Source organism: Staurois parvus, unplaced genomic scaffold, assembly GCF_062004578.1.
Source record: "Staurois parvus isolate SC_StPar_1 unplaced genomic scaffold, SC_StPar_1.0 ptg000562l, whole genome shotgun sequence".
Taxonomy (NCBI): domain Eukaryota; kingdom Metazoa; phylum Chordata; class Amphibia; order Anura; family Ranidae; genus Staurois; species Staurois parvus.
Genome location: NW_028318358.1, coordinates 13,315,067 through 13,331,695, shown reverse-complemented (window position 1 = coordinate 13,331,695; position 16,629 = coordinate 13,315,067). Strand labels below are relative to the sequence as shown.

Genomic DNA, 16,629 nt, shown 5'->3' with positions numbered 1-16,629 from the left:
CATTTTTTCATTATAGAGATTTACAACCATTTTTAAAATGCCTATTCACTTTTTTCAACCTTTTTGCTAAATTCTTGTGTACTGTATATGCACTCAAATCAGTCATGGCTGTAGAGCATTTCTCTTGCTCCACAATCCCATTTCTATGACTAAGCCCCAGAGGCGGGGCAAAATGTGTCAATGGACCTGGCTTGGGAAGCTGAGGCAACTTCTCGTTATTACACACTGAGCTGTTGGTGTGTGGCACCTTCACAATGTAAAGTTTTAACTGGAACACGTTCCCATTAAAACATTTCAAATAGAAAAGTGATCTCATCTCTGGTCTCTCAATTTTCTTTAACAGATTACATATCTGCCAGTGCATTGTGAAAAGTGACTTTCAGTTAGCGCAAAGCTGCTATAAAGCTAATGAATTCTGTAGCAGCAATATTTTCATTAGACTAATGCCTAACTTTTGGTTTTAGGATACATTATGGAAAAGTTGAAATTCCTATCAGGTTTTTATTTCTGCCTGTGACCCCACTGGACAGATTTCCCCTTTACTGTTTTTGTCTTTGACATCCATGAAACCATAAAATGGGACAGTGGTAGCTATAAAACATTTGTCTGAAGATCCGACCTAACTCAACCCAATCTACTAAACTGTTTTTGTTTCTGTCCTCTTTGAAGAGATATTTTGTCTTGCCAGTCCCAATGGGGAGACAGGCAATAATAAAAACCTGACAGAGGCTCCAACACTTCCACGTTCTATCCAAAACAAAATGGAAATTCTGTCTGGAGGTGGACTTTAAACCTGTCATTTTATAACCGCTGTGACTAAACACTGACTTGGTTCTAGTAGCTGGACCTTTAATAATATTCTATTCTGTAGGTGGAAAGTTTATGCAGAAGGTACCCCTCACTGCATTGATCTAGCCAATGATGATCCTCAGAATCTGCCTCCTAATGAACAGTTCTCCTTCCTGAAGCGCGCCAGTTTTACGTTTACATCATATTCCACGTATGTATCAAACATCTACTGATCTGCTAGAAACCCTAGACATTAAATATTAACATTGATGGGTAGTTGACTTTCCCAAAGCGCAGATAAAGCAAATACCATGGGTATGATAAGGCAATATAAGCTACAGTTTTTAGAAAACATGACAATATTGTTACCTAGTACCTTATTTTGTACAGTACATACTGCGGTCATGTGATCTTATTTAACTTGCTACACATTGCACTTTGAGATCAGTGGGTAAAGCAATCGGGAAACCTTTTGACGCATCCAGCAGATTTCACTGACGGAAATTCCCTGTTTTCCCATGCCTGCACAGAGCCAACACTTTGCAGTCATATGGGGGCCTGTCTCTGCTAAATTCACTCCTGAATCGTGATTAACCACTTCACAACCGCCCTATAGATGATATACTGCTACAGGGCGGCACAGCTGCGTAAAATCACATATGTATGTGATTTTGAATCTCCGGGTAGGGGGGCACAAGCGAAGCACAGAGATGCAAAGCAGTGTGATTACAATGAAGCAGACAAGTAAAACAGCACACAGTTAACCCTCTGATTGCCCCTCATGCTAACCCCTTCCTGCCCAGTGCCCTTAGTACAGTGTCAGTGCTTTTTTTAGCGCTGATCACTGTATTGGTTTCACTGGGGATGTCAGTGACAGTTAGTTCCTCCCAGTGTCAGAGCCTGCTGCAGTCCCGCTATAAGTCACTGATCACTGCCATTACTAGTAAAAATAGAAGAGAAAAAGTCAATATCTATACCACCATTTGTAAATGCTAACATCACGTAAACCATTATAATTTTATATGTATTGGGATTTTTTTTCCCCAAAGACATGTAGCGGAATACATTTTGGCCTAAATTTGATTTTTTTACTGGACATGTTTAATAGCAAAAAGTCAAATTTTTTTCTCAATTGTCTATTATAGCACAAAAAACAAAAATGCAGAAGTGATCAAATACCACCAAAAAGCTCAATTTGTGGGGATGATGTAAATTTCATTTGGGTGCAGTGTTGCATGACTGCGCAATTGTCAAAGTAACACAGCGCCGTAACGCAAAAAATGGCCTGACCAGGAAGGGGGGTAAATCCTCAGGAGGGCAAGATAATCATTCTTGTAGAGTTTTGTTTTCATGCTCTGCATTCATTCATGCATCAGACATATTTCTGCGGATACTCCAACAAATACCGTATATATCAATGCTTTTATTCTAACCCAGAAAACGTAGTTATTTAATATCCATGAATTTCATATGTAGCAGTGACCCCGAAGGAGCTGTTGGAAATAACGGATTCCCCCTTTACTGTTCAGAGGCTGCCTGCCCCATTTCCAGTCCCAAAATGACAAAACCGGGTTCCAGTTTAAAGGTGTTTTTATGGTTTACTGCAGGTCTTGAACAAAGTGCAGGGAGGAGGGTTGAGGGTGCAGGATAACTAAGGCACTCACAAAACTTGGACCGCTATCTTGTTCCAGAAGTATTAGATCCTGTAGTAGCAGCCTTAAAAATAATGCTGATAGGGTTACAGATTTACTGGCTGTCCTCTTCTATGTCACAATCCTTCAGCAATACCTTCTGGTGTGTCACCCTCAAGACGTACTTGCATACCTGGAGCTACAGTTAAAAGGGCCTCCATTTCTCCAGCCAAGCTTCCACATGCAAGTTTCCTTCAGGCCCTCAGCCCAAACTACCTGCTGAGGCCTAGTAGCATTAGTTTCAATAGAACACCCCCCCCCTCCTCCCAGGGGGGGAAGTCGCAGGGAGAAGAGACTGATCAAATCCTCCCCAGCCACGCCTTCTGGGTCAATAACCCCAATGATTGATCTTCCCACTCTATTGCTGGAATATTCCAGCAGCAGACAGAAGCAATCAGCCACCAGGTTTTGGGAAAACCTGAGCAGACCTGAGAAATTAATTGCAGCTCAGCTGGCTTGAGCTGAGCCATAAAATGTAGCCAGCTCAGGACAGGGGTGCTACACATATAATAAAAATTAAATATAGTAACTCACCAGCATATTTATAAATTTATATTCTTTATTATTAATACATAGCAGACTTCAAATCTCCAAAACTGAAAGTTGGCCATGATCCTGATGGTTACTGTACAGTTCTGTCAAATAATTGTGACAAGGTTTAGCACAAAGCTGACTTCAGTCAGAATCAACATTCAAGTTGATTGCATGACTACAGCTAAACAATGTTCAATATAAATGCATGGAGGGATTTAGAGTGGGTTTACACCAATTTTCTAAGGTTGCCTGCATATGTTATGCATGGTAGCAATTCATAGTGTTATGGCTCATTTTCCTGGCACCAATATGGTATCATACATGTGGTAGTATCCCTGCCTGCTTCCTCACACAGGACCAGTGTAAAGCTATAAAGAATTAATACCTACACGACAGCCCATTCCCTTTTTTTCCTCATGGAACTCACAGCCAGTGTGAAGAGAAGAAACCCTTATCTGCCACCTTGGTGGTTTCCATGCAGGTTCAGCCTCTTGTAGCACAGTCCCTGACTTCGGAATGCTAAAAGCTCTGATAAATGCAGGGAACCCCTTCTGTTCTTTTGGGGTGAAATGTTGGGTGTAGCCAGAGCTATGTTTGTCAAACGTGCTCTCATTGTTTGGAGCCTGCCTTTCAGAAGTGAGTGGATCCATAGAACTGTGATACATTTCCAAGACAAGTGTGTTTTCTAGTTTTTTGGAATTTATGTGAATGTCCATGTCCAGTGTACATTCTAGTGGCCATTGTGGAAGAAAAGTTGGGTGTTTACATTCAAGGGAATGATGCATAAAGATTCACATGGAACATGGTTGCTATCTTTGGTCTGGGCAACTACCTCGCCGTTGGCCATCTTGGAGTTGGGCAAGACTACCTCTTTGCCCATTTCCAAGATGGCTTCAAGGCACAGAAGCTCTGCTACCCACTATTCATAGTTGCAAAGGACTGCTGTGAGCCTGTGTGAAGTTTCCATAGCCAGGTTATTGTGAATAACTTAAGCTACAATCCAGTACTGTTACTACTAGAGATGAGCGAATTATTCAAAAATTCGATTCGGCGAATTCGTGGAATAAATTTGATTCGAGTCGAATATATTCGCTGCAAATTTAACTTATAAAAAGGGCGTTTCTAGGCTTCAGAGAGCCTTTATATTAGTGCAGAACACTGTACCTTTAATTTAAATGCCCTTGGAGTCTGCTGGGGAAGAGAAATAATACTGTCAGTCAGTATGACATGCAGATGAGTGCCGTCGATCTTAGAATCACCGCACACTTCACTCATTTGGGCAGTCACGGGGCCAAAACCAGAGTGTGGAGCCACAGTGTGGCGGTGGAGGCAGCAGCAATGGGAGGCCATACAGCACCCTATGACAAAATGGAACCCACCAGCAGTGTGAGGAGACCTGAAAGTGGCACATGGCAGAGTGTGGCAATGGAGACAGCAGCAATGGGAGGCCGTACAGGGACCCATGACACACTCTGGACCTGGCAGCAGCAAGAGGAGGCGGTACAGGGGCCCATGGCAGAGTGGCGAAGCGTAAGCAGCTTAAATTGAAGGCCATACAGAGGCCTATGTTAAAAATAACATGTTTGGGGCATGATTCATGGCAGATTTAGTCAGTTGTGTCAGGAACTGGTGGTTTGAAATCCAGACTAATTCACGCCTGATTCATTTTCACAAACGTGAGTCTCTCCACACTTTGGGTGGACAGTCGTGTCCTCGAGTTACAATACCTCCTGCCGCACTAAACACGCGCTCCGATGCCACGCTACTGGCCGGGCATGACAGCCTTTCAAGGGCAAATTCAGCTAGTTGGGGCCAAAGGTCAAGTTTCGTTGCCCAGTAGTCAAGGGGATTGTCTACCTCGGTTGGCAGGGTGCTGTCCAAGTAGGCCCAAGCCTGTTTGAGCTCCTGCTCCAGGTCCACCTGATGCTGCTGCTGCGGCTGGTTAGTAGTTTCCTCACTGCGCTGGTGAAGAAAGCTACTCATCATCGACTGCAGACTGAGGCAGCCGCTGCTGGTGGAGCTGCCACTGCTCCTACCACCCCACCCCTCCCCTGCTGCCATGGCAGCGGAACGCAAGCGCACAGGGCCCACAGTGTGAGGATGGACGTTGGTGCAGAAAGGCAGAGACCAACTGACTACATAGGTGGTTTTTATAGTACGTTATTTTGGCCTCCCTCTCAGCAGGTGTGAAAAAGGCCACCATTTTTGAACGGTAGCGAGGGTCCAACAAGGTGGACAGCCAAAAGTCATCCCTCTGTCTGATGGTTATTCGGCTGTCGCTACGCAAGCAAGCGAGCATGCTATGGGCCATTTGTGCCAAGGAATGCGAGGGACTCCCTGCCTCCATCTCCACAGCATACTGCCACGGTGCGTCTGGGTCCTCTGTCTCCTCCTCCTCTACCAGATGCTCCTGCTCCTCCACTCCTGTCTGCTGAGTGGAAAAACCACCCATTTCACTCAATAATTCCTAAGCACCAATGTCCTCCTCTACCTCCTCCTCTTCTTCCTGTCCTGCCCCCACAGGGGTCATGTGGCGTTGAGATCTGTGCGCCACGTCTACCGCACCCTGACCAGCCATTGTTAACAGCATTTGTTCCAGGACGTGCAACAGAGGAATGACGTCGTTCATCCCATAGTCCTGCCGACTCACGAATAGCGTGGCCTCCTCAAAGGGCCTGAGCAAGCGGCAGGTGTCGCGCATGAGCTGCCAATGGCTGACATCTAAGTTACACAGGGGAGTACCTTTATCCGCTTGTAACATCAGGAAATCGGTGATGGCCTTTCGCTGTTCGTAAAGGCGGTCTAACATATGTAGGGTTGAATTCCACCTTGTTGCAACGTCGCAGATCAGGCGATGCTGTGGAATTCCGTTCTGCCGCTGCAGCTCAAGAAGGGTGTGCTTTGCGGTGTAGGAATGGCTGAAATGCATGCAAAGTTTACGTGACATTTTAAGGATGTCTTGCAGTGGGATGGTGGATTTTAGGAACCGCTTGACAACCAGATTGAACACGTGAGCCATGCATGGCGCATGGCACAACCTTCCTTGACGCAGAGCAGACACCATGTTCTTTCCGTTGTTGGTCAACATGGTTCCGATTTTCAGTTTGCGTGGAGACCGCCATCTGTCGATTTCTCTGTTCATTACACTCAGAAGTTCCTCCCTTGTGTGACTACGTTCGCCAAGGCATACCAGGTGCAGCACAGCGTGACACCGTTGCGCCCTGCACATGTGATATGCCAGTCGGGTAATGGGACTTGGCACGGGGGTGGCGGCTGAGGACACGGCAGAAGAAGAGGTGGTAGAAGCGGACATCTTTGCTGGACCAAGGACGTGCAAACGTGGAGGCAAAAGCGTCGTGACCTGTCCAAGTTGCTGGTGCGGCTGTGCCGGCACCACGTTCACCCAGTGGGCCGTAAATGACATGTACTGTCCCTGACCGTAGTTACAGCTCCACACGTCGGCGCTGCCGTGCACTTTGGCAGAGACCGACATGCTCAAAGACTGGCCCACCATCTCTTCTACATGTGAATGCAGGGCTGGCACTGCCTTTTTGGCTTAGAAATGACGGCTTGGCACTCTCCACCGCGGCGCGGCACAAGCCATCATTTCTCGGAAAGGTGCTGAGTCCACCACTTGGAAAGGGAGGGACTGCAGCACCAGCAACTTGGACAGGAGGACGTTCAGCTTCTGCACCGTCTGGTGCGTGCTCGCAAACTGTTGTCTCTTGGAAACGGATTCCAAGAAAGACTGCTGATGGAATCCGAGAAGAGGAGTAGCAGGAGAAGGAGCATCTGAACGAGCGGAAGATGCCAACGAGCGACAACTCCCCTCAGCAGAGGTGTTGGAGCCTTGACTGGCTGATAGAGGGCGATTGACGGAGCAAGTAACGGAGCGGGTGATGGGGCTGGGGCAGGCAGAACCGCCGTATCTTTATCACGGTTTTCCCAGGCCACCGAATGGCGACGCTGCATATGCTGACGCAACGCTGTAGTCCCAACATGGGCCCCCTGGCCACGCTTGACTTTCTGGCCACATAGTCGACATACGGCTAAGTTTACTTCCTCGGGCGGCTTGACGAAAAATTGCCACACCGCCGAGTAGGAAACTTTGCCCCCGCTTCTCTTCACTGGCTGACTGCTACTTCCTCCGTGCACACCGGCACCACTACTGGCCGTGGTGGTAGGTTGCAGTGGAGCTGGTGCTCTACTCCGTGGCCGTTTGGCTCCACTGACACTGCTGCGACCCTGCTGCCTCCTGGGCAACCCACCGACTGTTTTGCTCGCTGCCAAGCTGGCACCCTCTTCTCCTGATGATGCGGAAGCAATAGCCTGACGACGAGGCTGCCAAGTGCGATCAGCCTCATCATCAATTAGGGTCTCCGCCTCATTACTAGCCCCCTCGGCTGCGTGTGGGTCAGGAGACAGTCCTGTCTCTAGACCGGCTACCGAGCCACTCTCCTCGCCAGTACTTCTTCGCCTGGCTGCTGAAGAGGCGGATGTCTCCCCCGTTCCTGACCGCCCTCTGTTGGCTCTTCCTCACTGTACAGTGGGGCTGAGCCCACAGCATGCGATACTTCGCTTGGTGAGGGAACACCAAAGGACAGGGGCAGGTAGAGGACACGTGATTTCAGTGGGCTTGCTCCCGGGCCATGCCAACTAACGGTTGTGTCTGACGTACCCACCGACCGTTGGCTGTAGGTGTCAGAGGTGACCTGGGAAGAGGAAGACGACCGAGCCAACCAATCGATGATGGCAGGGTTGTCGGTGGAGACACGACCGCTGGATGACACCGGGAGCACTGGCCTCTGGCTGCGACTAGTGCTGCCTCGACCCCTTCCTCTGCTGCCACGTCTGCTCGCTCCAGAAACATTGCCTCCTCTGCCACTCCTCTGCGTGTTGTCTGACACTCTTTAATTCAACGATTCTGTGTCCCTGAGTAACGATTCTGTGTCTGTCCCTGAGTAACGATTCTGTGGCCCTAAAGTCTCTGTGGCCCTAACTCTGTCCCTCAATACAGACAGGTCTGTCTCTCTTGAATGACCTGAGGCTAATGGAGAATTGTAAGATGGCCACGATTTATAGCTCCACCATTACACAGTGCTGGCTGGCTGGCTGCTGATTGGCTAATGCGATCACATGTCATGAATGAATGCATTATGGGTCAGTGCGCCTTGTCTGCGCGCCTTCCCAGAGATCCCCGATCCGTCGCCACACATGTCGCCGCCATTTTTGGAAAAATTCGATTCGTGCATCCGAAGTCTGCTAATTTTCGGATTCGTCGCGAATCGAATTTTTCCTAATCTTCGAAACAAATTCCACTTCGCCATGTTCGATTCGCTCATCTCTAGTTACTACCAACAACATACATCCTCCCACAGCAGAGAGCAGGCCAACTTCAGTTGGCAAGGAGGAACAGAGGGTAAGCTGGTACTTTGTTTAATCTTTGCCTCTGCTGACTATTTTCCATTAAGGCAGGTAAGTTTACCAGTGGAGAAGAACAAAATGAGCCATGGATACTTTCTGGCTTTTGTGCGCATCAAAGATACCTAATGTTCCCATCCTTTCAGCAATTTCTTTGCCTTGCTATTGGACCCATGCACTACCAATCTGGGGTCCTATCCCTCATCCTCTCATCAGCACCTCATGTATAAGAATGCTGGACCCAGTACTAACCGTATTGCCTTCCTGAAACATTCTCATGGTAGGATCCTTAGATGATCCCCTGTTGGTGAACAATTGCTGCAGGCTCTATCGAGCAACCTGGCATGGTTCTCCAGATATTCCATTAATTTGGATGATTGAAGAACCTTCATAGATCACTGGAACTGACCCACCTTGGGAATATTTGAATGGTCCTACTCGCAGCTCAAGCAAGAGTGCTGTGCCTCATTGATAACTTTGCATTCAAGCTGTCTGGACCAGGAGGAATCTGGATCTCCACTTTTGTATGAGCCAAAGGCTCAGACAACTGTTTTTCAGATTGGTAAGGCTGCCACCTAGGCGTCTATCCTCACTTTCCCTGTGCTCCACCTGGGGCTTGAGGTGATTGCAGCCAGATTAGTGCACTTGCTACAGGTGCATTTGGGTGCTGTCCATGGTGCTTGTTTCATCTGCGCTGGCACTTTTGGAGCAGCCTTTCAGAGAATGCCCCTTGTGGAGGTGGTACACTCCACGGGCCTGTCCTAGGGATTTGTATGTTGGAGCAGATGGGGAGGGTATCGCAGATGGTGCTTAATTGTTCTACCAGGTGGACATTTTGCCTCATCTGAGGCTAGCTTCTAGTACAAGAACCCTTGGGCATGCTCTTTGAGCTGCAAGCAGTTGACAGCTTCGCTGTGCCATTACATCAAGATCCTGTGGGCATTTGTTTGCCTATCCCATATTGGGTTTGCTTTTACCAACTTTAGGTGAAGTACTCCTTCAATACATCCAGATAAAAGAAAACTTGCAAACAGTCATTTAGCTAGCCATAACAGCTATACCTAGTTCTTTAGAAACCATCAATGGTATAAGGCTCCAGCACACAAGAGCCTTGTGGTTCCTAAGTTAATTCTAAGGGCCTGCTATATGGCTGGGCTGCAGCCACCTGAAGTAAGTGCTGCACAAAAAACATTGGACCTGGAGAAAGTACAGAGAAGTGCAATCAAACTGATAAGAGGCATGGAGGAGCTCAGCTATGTGGAAAGATTAGAGGAGCTGAATTCTCGAAGAGATTATGGAGGGACATGAACATGTATAAATGAATCAGTGGTTCATATAGTGAACTAGGTGGAGTTATTCACCTTGAGGTCATCGGAGGACAAGGGGGCACTCTTTACGTCTAGAGGAAAATAAATGTAATTTCCAAATATGGAAAGGTTTCTTCACCGTAAGAGCTGTGAAAATGTGGAATAGACTCGTAGAGCTGGTTCTGGCCAGCTCAGTGGATTGCTTTAAAGGTCTGGATTCTTTCTTTGATACATGGATATTCCCTGGATCAACTTAGAATATAAATGGTTACTAACATTTATAGGCAAACTGCCTCTCGGGGAATCGGGAAGGAATTGTTTCCCCTGCAGGAGCAAATTGGATGATACTTTTTCTAACTTTTTTGCCTTCCTCTGGATCAACTGTGGGTGTATCTATCTGGATTTTTGTCGTGTGTTTTTTTTTTTTTTTTCAGCCAGACTATGTAACTATGTTCCACTAGCAGCATCTGGACATCATGGACATGTTAAGCAGAGATGACAGCCAACGGGCATGACTGTCAATCAGGTCCTTTTGGCATGTTCTTTCAGCATACTGATAGACTTAGTAGTACTCACTAAAGCTGTCTTTGGCGGAAAGGTGGTAGCTTAATCACTTTCTCATAAGACAGGATTTGCTTAAGCTTTCCACCCTAGTAGCTAGTTATTGGTCTTTCACATGTATTCTGCCATGTTGGCGCCAGGAAAATAGAAATCTGTATCAAATACTTACCATAATTTTCCTTTGCTAAAGGAATGCTAAACCCACCCAGTTTGTTCTTAGTGATGGGCAGAGAATGGACTGTTGTGTGGGCATTAACTTTTTAGCTTTGCACTTGTCCTGTGGGCAGAAGTAGGTGGGGCTAATACCACATGTATGCTTCCATAGATTGGCTAGGAAAGGAAAACTATGGTAACATTTGATACAACTTTCAGTTTTCTTGTGTGGGTAGTATGAACTAGCCAATTTTTGCTTCAAAGACTGAAGTGAACACTGCTTTCTTATTTGCTAAACTAAGTCAACATTCACTTTGAAAAGTGAATCATAGTCCCTTTCACTTACAAAACAAGTATATGGACCAGAGGAAACTAAAATAAAGACAACCTTGTAGTAGAGGAAAAGCGGTATCTTCTGGAAAGACGGTGAGGCTGATTTACAAAAAACAAAATAAAAAATTACAAGAATATTTTGTGTGTGAATGTTGGGTAGGTGCAGCGTGCTGCAACTGCAGTAAACACGCAAAGGCCTAGAGTGCAGTAACTGATTTATTGAAGAACTTGCAACAGTACAACAACTGGCTGGTAAGTTTAACCAGCCTGGAACCTAGTCAATGCAGCAGAGAGTCAGCTGTAGTGGGTCCAAACTGAAGACATCCCAAGGGGGGTGGAATGCTACCTGGCAGGTCCAACCCAAAAGGGAGTTTGCAGAAGTGCAGACATAGGCCCTGAGCTTTCCCTACTCCCTGCAATCAGTGTTGACAGATCGGTATGCTCTCCCTACACTGATTCACAAATGCATACCAAAACCCAGGGGCAGGGACTTAAAAAGACTCTGCATGACCCAAGATGGCCACCAGTGTCACTTGAAGGCAGTGTAGCCAATCAAAATGCTGCTCAATGGAAGCATAGAGAAACCAAATTTCCCTTAACTTCCCCTCCCAGGTGCAGTACCGCTCCAAAACGAGCAACACCTCCAGTGAAGAAAACTACATGCATATGTGAGCAAACTTGTTCAAACATTAACTCACATGCGCAATTTTAATCCTTGAACTTGTCAAATTTATCATACACTGATTTTTAATGTTAGCGGTGTGGTCCTAGTTTGCTGAATGTGTTAAATATCCAATTGTTAGGTTAAGCCACTGCTCTGCTAGGGAAATCCAGCCAATGTCCACTCTTCTTATGGCATGTACACCACAGATCCATCACGTTGGCGGGTCCAGCATAAATATCAAATCATGAGAAATTCCACGCAGTTTAATGGCAAACATGAAGGTTTATCATCAATCGCATGCCTCTCATAAGCGGTTGTCACATGTTGCTTAAAAGTTTCACAGAACGAGTGCTTAAAGAAGAATTCCAGGTATGGACCAATGTCATTTTGTTAAAATATCCATACCTAGAATTCTTTAATCGTAAGGCTGATTTCATGATTTCAAATTCCCAGCTTGCTAAATAACAAATATCCAATAAGGGAACTTCATTTGTCATTCCATCATGCATCTTTAAAATTACAGTAATTTCTAGGAATAGAACTATAAGAATATATGAGAAAAATAAACTACATTTTAAAATGTCATGAGACCGCAACACAACATCACATCTGAATAAGTGATCAATTTTATCCACTCCAGTGCCAACGTATGATTTCATGCATCACTAACACCACCCATACCAGTTGTAACCTACACATCACCAGCTGCATGATGACTGTAGGCTTTGGTGTTCCACCGCATCTGTGACTTGGTTTAAAGTGGCCATAACTTTAAGAGCCTCTGTCCTAGAACTTTTTTTTGCTGCAAGACAGGGTTAGATAAGACCGATACAACAGTTTACAAAATAAGTATTTTGGAGTGTAGTTGTGTCTATAAATGTGGTTAAAATACAGTTTGGTGCTCCTCACTGAGGAATTTTAAGGTCATAACCAGCCAAACAATCTTTTTGCCCAAGGCAAGGGTTCCTCTTAATTTCCCTGGTGTACAAGCCTCAGAATGGCTGTTACATGCCATGGTTGGTTTATTGGCTGTAGTTTTGTGGTCTAGTAGTTCTCACCATTCAGATAAAAGATTTGTAGGGAAAGGCTGGACATCATGTGGGATTGCCTAGGTACAGACTTCTGTGCACCAGCATTATCAATCCATAATGAAGGTATTAATAATCATTGTCCTATTTCTTCTTCTTAGTGGCTTAGAAGCAAAGCTGAATGGATATGCCATCAACACTGATTCGTGGCATATTCTGGAAGACATCAAACTAGTGTCTTCCCTGCGAAGATCACAATATTCAGGTGTGTATAATCTGCATCTCAAATTCCGTTATGCTATGTGAAAATGAATTCAATAACTCAGTCTGTAAATACTATCTATTTAACACCCTCCTAGTTTGCTACGGGGAGCTCTAGTTCCAATTGCTAGTTAGAGGCTGAGTAGCAGCCTGGGTGTGATGGCTGTCAAGGTCAAATTTGGGTCAGCGGAGAGGCTCTGCAGACCAGTTCTCTGGAATGTCCCCTTGCTCTAAGACTTTGGAGAAAGATCTAGAAGCAGCGGCTGGTCTGTACTCTTGGAGGGTCCTGGCCAATTCCCAACAGGAGGCTTGGCAAGGGGCCAAGACAGCCTTTAAGAGTAATTGAGCCTGCTCAGCAGCAGGAAAGTTCGCGTGGAAGATGGAGAGGAAGTGAGACTGGAGAGCAGGAGCCTGGGAAGGGGGCCCAGATGGGAGAAGCTCACTTCCAGACAGGGAGCATGGAAGGAGAAAAGCTTGGAACATAACAGGACCCCGAGAGAACCATGTGGAGCAGGGAAGGCGCAGCCCAGCTAGAAGACCTAGTAGCAGTCAGACCCACCAGAAACACAGGAGATGGACTAAGCGAGTAGTGCTGCACCCCCTGGGCCGGAAAAGGGAAGGAGCACTCTGGTGGGAAACCAGAATAACTACCCGGGACTGTCTTACTTTAACGTGGCAGGCACTGGATCTCCTGCTCAGGCATTTCCCTCAGCTGGTTGAGAGGAGGATTCATCTGGGCTCTGGGATGGTACAACTGGAGATGCTTGCTAGCTCTCAAAGAGGATTTAGCTGTAAACTTGTACATATTTCCAGGAAGTTGTCCTTGGCCCCAGTTTTTTGGGTTTGGCATTTGCCAAGAGAAAGATACTTGCCTGACTGCATTGTGCCAAGTTTGGTAGAGGGGGTTATGGTGTGGGGTTGTTTTTCAGGGGTTGGGCTTGGTTCCAGTGAAGGGAACTCTTAAGGCATCAGCATACCAAGACATAACTGCAAAGGGTAGGCCAACTCAATACTGAACCCTATGGACTAAGACTGGGATACCATTAAAGTTCGTGTGTAAAGGCAGGTGTCCCAATACTGTTGGCAATATAGTGTATTCATCTTCACCTTTTTGAGCCCCCTAAAAACCCTGTTTAGCTGACAGGAGCAAGGCAAATCTAAGCCCTCTCCACTCTATCCAAAACTAACCTGAAAAAAAATTTGCCTTTAGTTACACTTTAAGCCACTTGTACACTTGACTACTCTCTGTAGCTGCTCCTTTAAAAAAAGGAAATCTTAGTGGTTGTACAGGCTGAAGGTTTTTTACATTAATACATTCTCTGCATTAAAGTAAAAGACCTGTGTGCAGAACTGCCCTTCCTCCCAGCCACCTTTGCACTTACCTTAACTCAGTCTTGATCTTGAGCTGTGCCCAAGAGCAGTGGCTCTCTCCTCTTTCCTCACAGGACATTAGGGCAGTAGCTAGAGCCATTGGCTCCCACTGCTATAAGTCACAGCCGGTAAGTAGAGTGTGGGGCGGGGAAGTGCTATGCTGTGTTTAAATGGGGACAAGATACGCACATCAGGAGTGAGCCTGAACAAGTGCCCCCATAGGTGACTTGCTATGGGGGCACTGGACAGGCGGAGGAGGCAGGAGCACTGGCAGGGGACCTGAAAAGAGGAGAATCAGGGCTGCTTTGTACAAAGCCTTTGCACAGAGCAGGTAAGTATGACATGTTTGTTATTAAAAAAAAAATTAGGTTTACAATCGCATTAAAGGAAAGCTATAGTCACAACATGCACTTTGTATTACAATCCTGATATTATAAAATGAAACGGTTAAATTGGAGGGAGGAAAGCCAAAGTGGATAGTGTGACAGGGAACCTGTGAGACAAACTGCGCTCACTCCCAGGAAAATATCACCTGTCATTTAAATAGCTGTGATGAGCCCAATAAGGCTCTCCACCAGCTAAGCACTTTTCAGAGCCTGATTAGGATTGTGTGAGTGATAAAAAAAGAACCATAAAATCCTAAAAATGAGGCTGAGAAATGAATTCAGGAGTTCAACATACATCTAACTCTCAAAATATACAAACAGTGAAAAAGCAATATGGCTATAATCAGGCTTTTTTTTCTAAGACTAGGTGCAGAAACTTTCCCCTTTTGAGTCACTTCTGCCCCCCCCCCCCCAACCTCCAAGCACCAAAAGACTTGGTTCCACCCCTTACCCACCTCCAAGCAACGAAAGACTGCCATGCAAAAATAGATTCACTCCAGTGACAATAGATCCCCCAGCAGCCAGCATCAATAGACCCTCCAACACCCCCTGCCATTACATACATTCAGTCCTGGAGGTGCCGGAACTGTGTTCCACAGCAGTCATACTGAAAAAAGCCCTGGATATAATGTCTAAAAGTGGGTAGCCTAGATTAAAAAAACAATCCAAAAGTTGCAATAACTAAGAGGGTGCTGCTGCTGAGCTGCGTGGGCTGACGCTGCAAACCTGTGTAAAATGAGAAAGGAGAGAACGCACACCCCATAGTGTAGCATGCATAAGGGAGTTTAATGGACAAAATAATAATTTTGGTCTGCACTCCAATCTCTTGACAGTTAAATTGGACAATCCAATATAAGATTACTTGAGAAATCCTTTCATATTGTGAGTGGTGCCTATCAGCTGGCAATCTTTCCAGAACTTCCAGGATTCCCTGCATGCTTTGCAGCTTCTCTAATGTTAAAACAGAAATTCTAAGGACTACAAATCCCATGGTACCTTGCTGCCTGCAAGCAGTGATTCCTGTTTTGATTCCTCCTGATGAAACTCCTCCCATCAGCACCTGTGTAGTTCAGAAGGCAGGCTCTGTGAAATGTGACACATGCTTACTCACAGGGCATAGGGAAGGTGTCATAGAATTCAAGGAAGTAAATGTGTGGGAGCATATACTTCACAAAGTAAGTTTACAAACTTCAAGAGGTCTCTCTGTCTCTCTCCCCCCGCCTCGCTCTCCCCATTGTACACAGATCTGACCCAACATGGTGTCCTGCATTTACCGTATTTCGCTCCATAAGACACACTTGGGGGGAGGGGGGGGGGGGGAGAAATGTCTGTGCGTTTTTATGGAGCGGCCAGGCCAGTATTCCCACCGCTGTTGTATGTCCGCAGTCTCTGGTCATCTCCTGTACCGTGTCCGCAGTCTCTGGTCATCTCCTGTACCGTGTCTGCATTTGTTCATAGTTTTTTGTTTTTTTGTTAAACTATAGTCTGGCCCTCCAACGGTTTGAGGGACAGTGAACTGGCCCCCTTTTTAAAAAGTTTGAGGACCCCTGCTTTAGCAGTATTTCTGCTCTAGGGCGGCGGGAAAACGGGTAATAGAGGTATGCAAGAAATAACTGGAATTCAATGTAGAAATGAATATCTGATTTTACATTTTGACCATAGATATGCCTTAATTTTTACAATTCTTATATTTCAGATATAGTGAGTAAGATATGGAAGGAGGATTCTTTCTTCGGAAGCCAATATCTAAATGGGATTAACCCCACACTGATAAAGAAATGTGTTAAAGTTCCAGGGAACTTCCCAGTTACTGACCACATGGTGGCTCCATTCTTGGGAGCTTGCACAAACCTAGAGAGAGAACTCCAGGTGAAGTTATTATCTGGTGTGGAGCTCTGGATGTAATTATAAAATAAACTGGTATTGTATGTATAGCCAACATTTTTTTATTTGGATACAGTAAAGTTTTGAAACCCTTTGTTTTGCCATCTGTGTCCCTTTTGGGGAGATTTCCATTCACTTCCTGTCTCAGACACAAAATGAAGTGAGAAGAAACCTGAATCTTCAGAAGTTCTAATCGATATGTATTCTATCCAAAAGAAAATGTTTTAGCTTTACATACGCTTTAAC

The 16,629-nt window shown here is 45.8% G+C and overlaps 1 protein-coding gene across 1 annotated transcript in view; it reads left to right on the top strand.

Annotated features, from left to right (window-relative positions):
* The window catches only part of LOC149450861 (hydroperoxide isomerase ALOXE3-like), a 55,211-nt gene that overhangs the window by 10,644 nt on the left and 27,938 nt on the right, over positions 1–16,629 (top strand). The window contains exons 4-6 of the mRNA XM_089691360.1: positions 872–1,000; positions 12,643–12,746; positions 16,196–16,368. Coding sequence (XP_089547486.1) covers positions 872–1,000; positions 12,643–12,746; positions 16,196–16,368 — 406 coding nt within the window. The remainder of the gene's footprint in view (positions 1–871; positions 1,001–12,642; positions 12,747–16,195; positions 16,369–16,629) is intronic.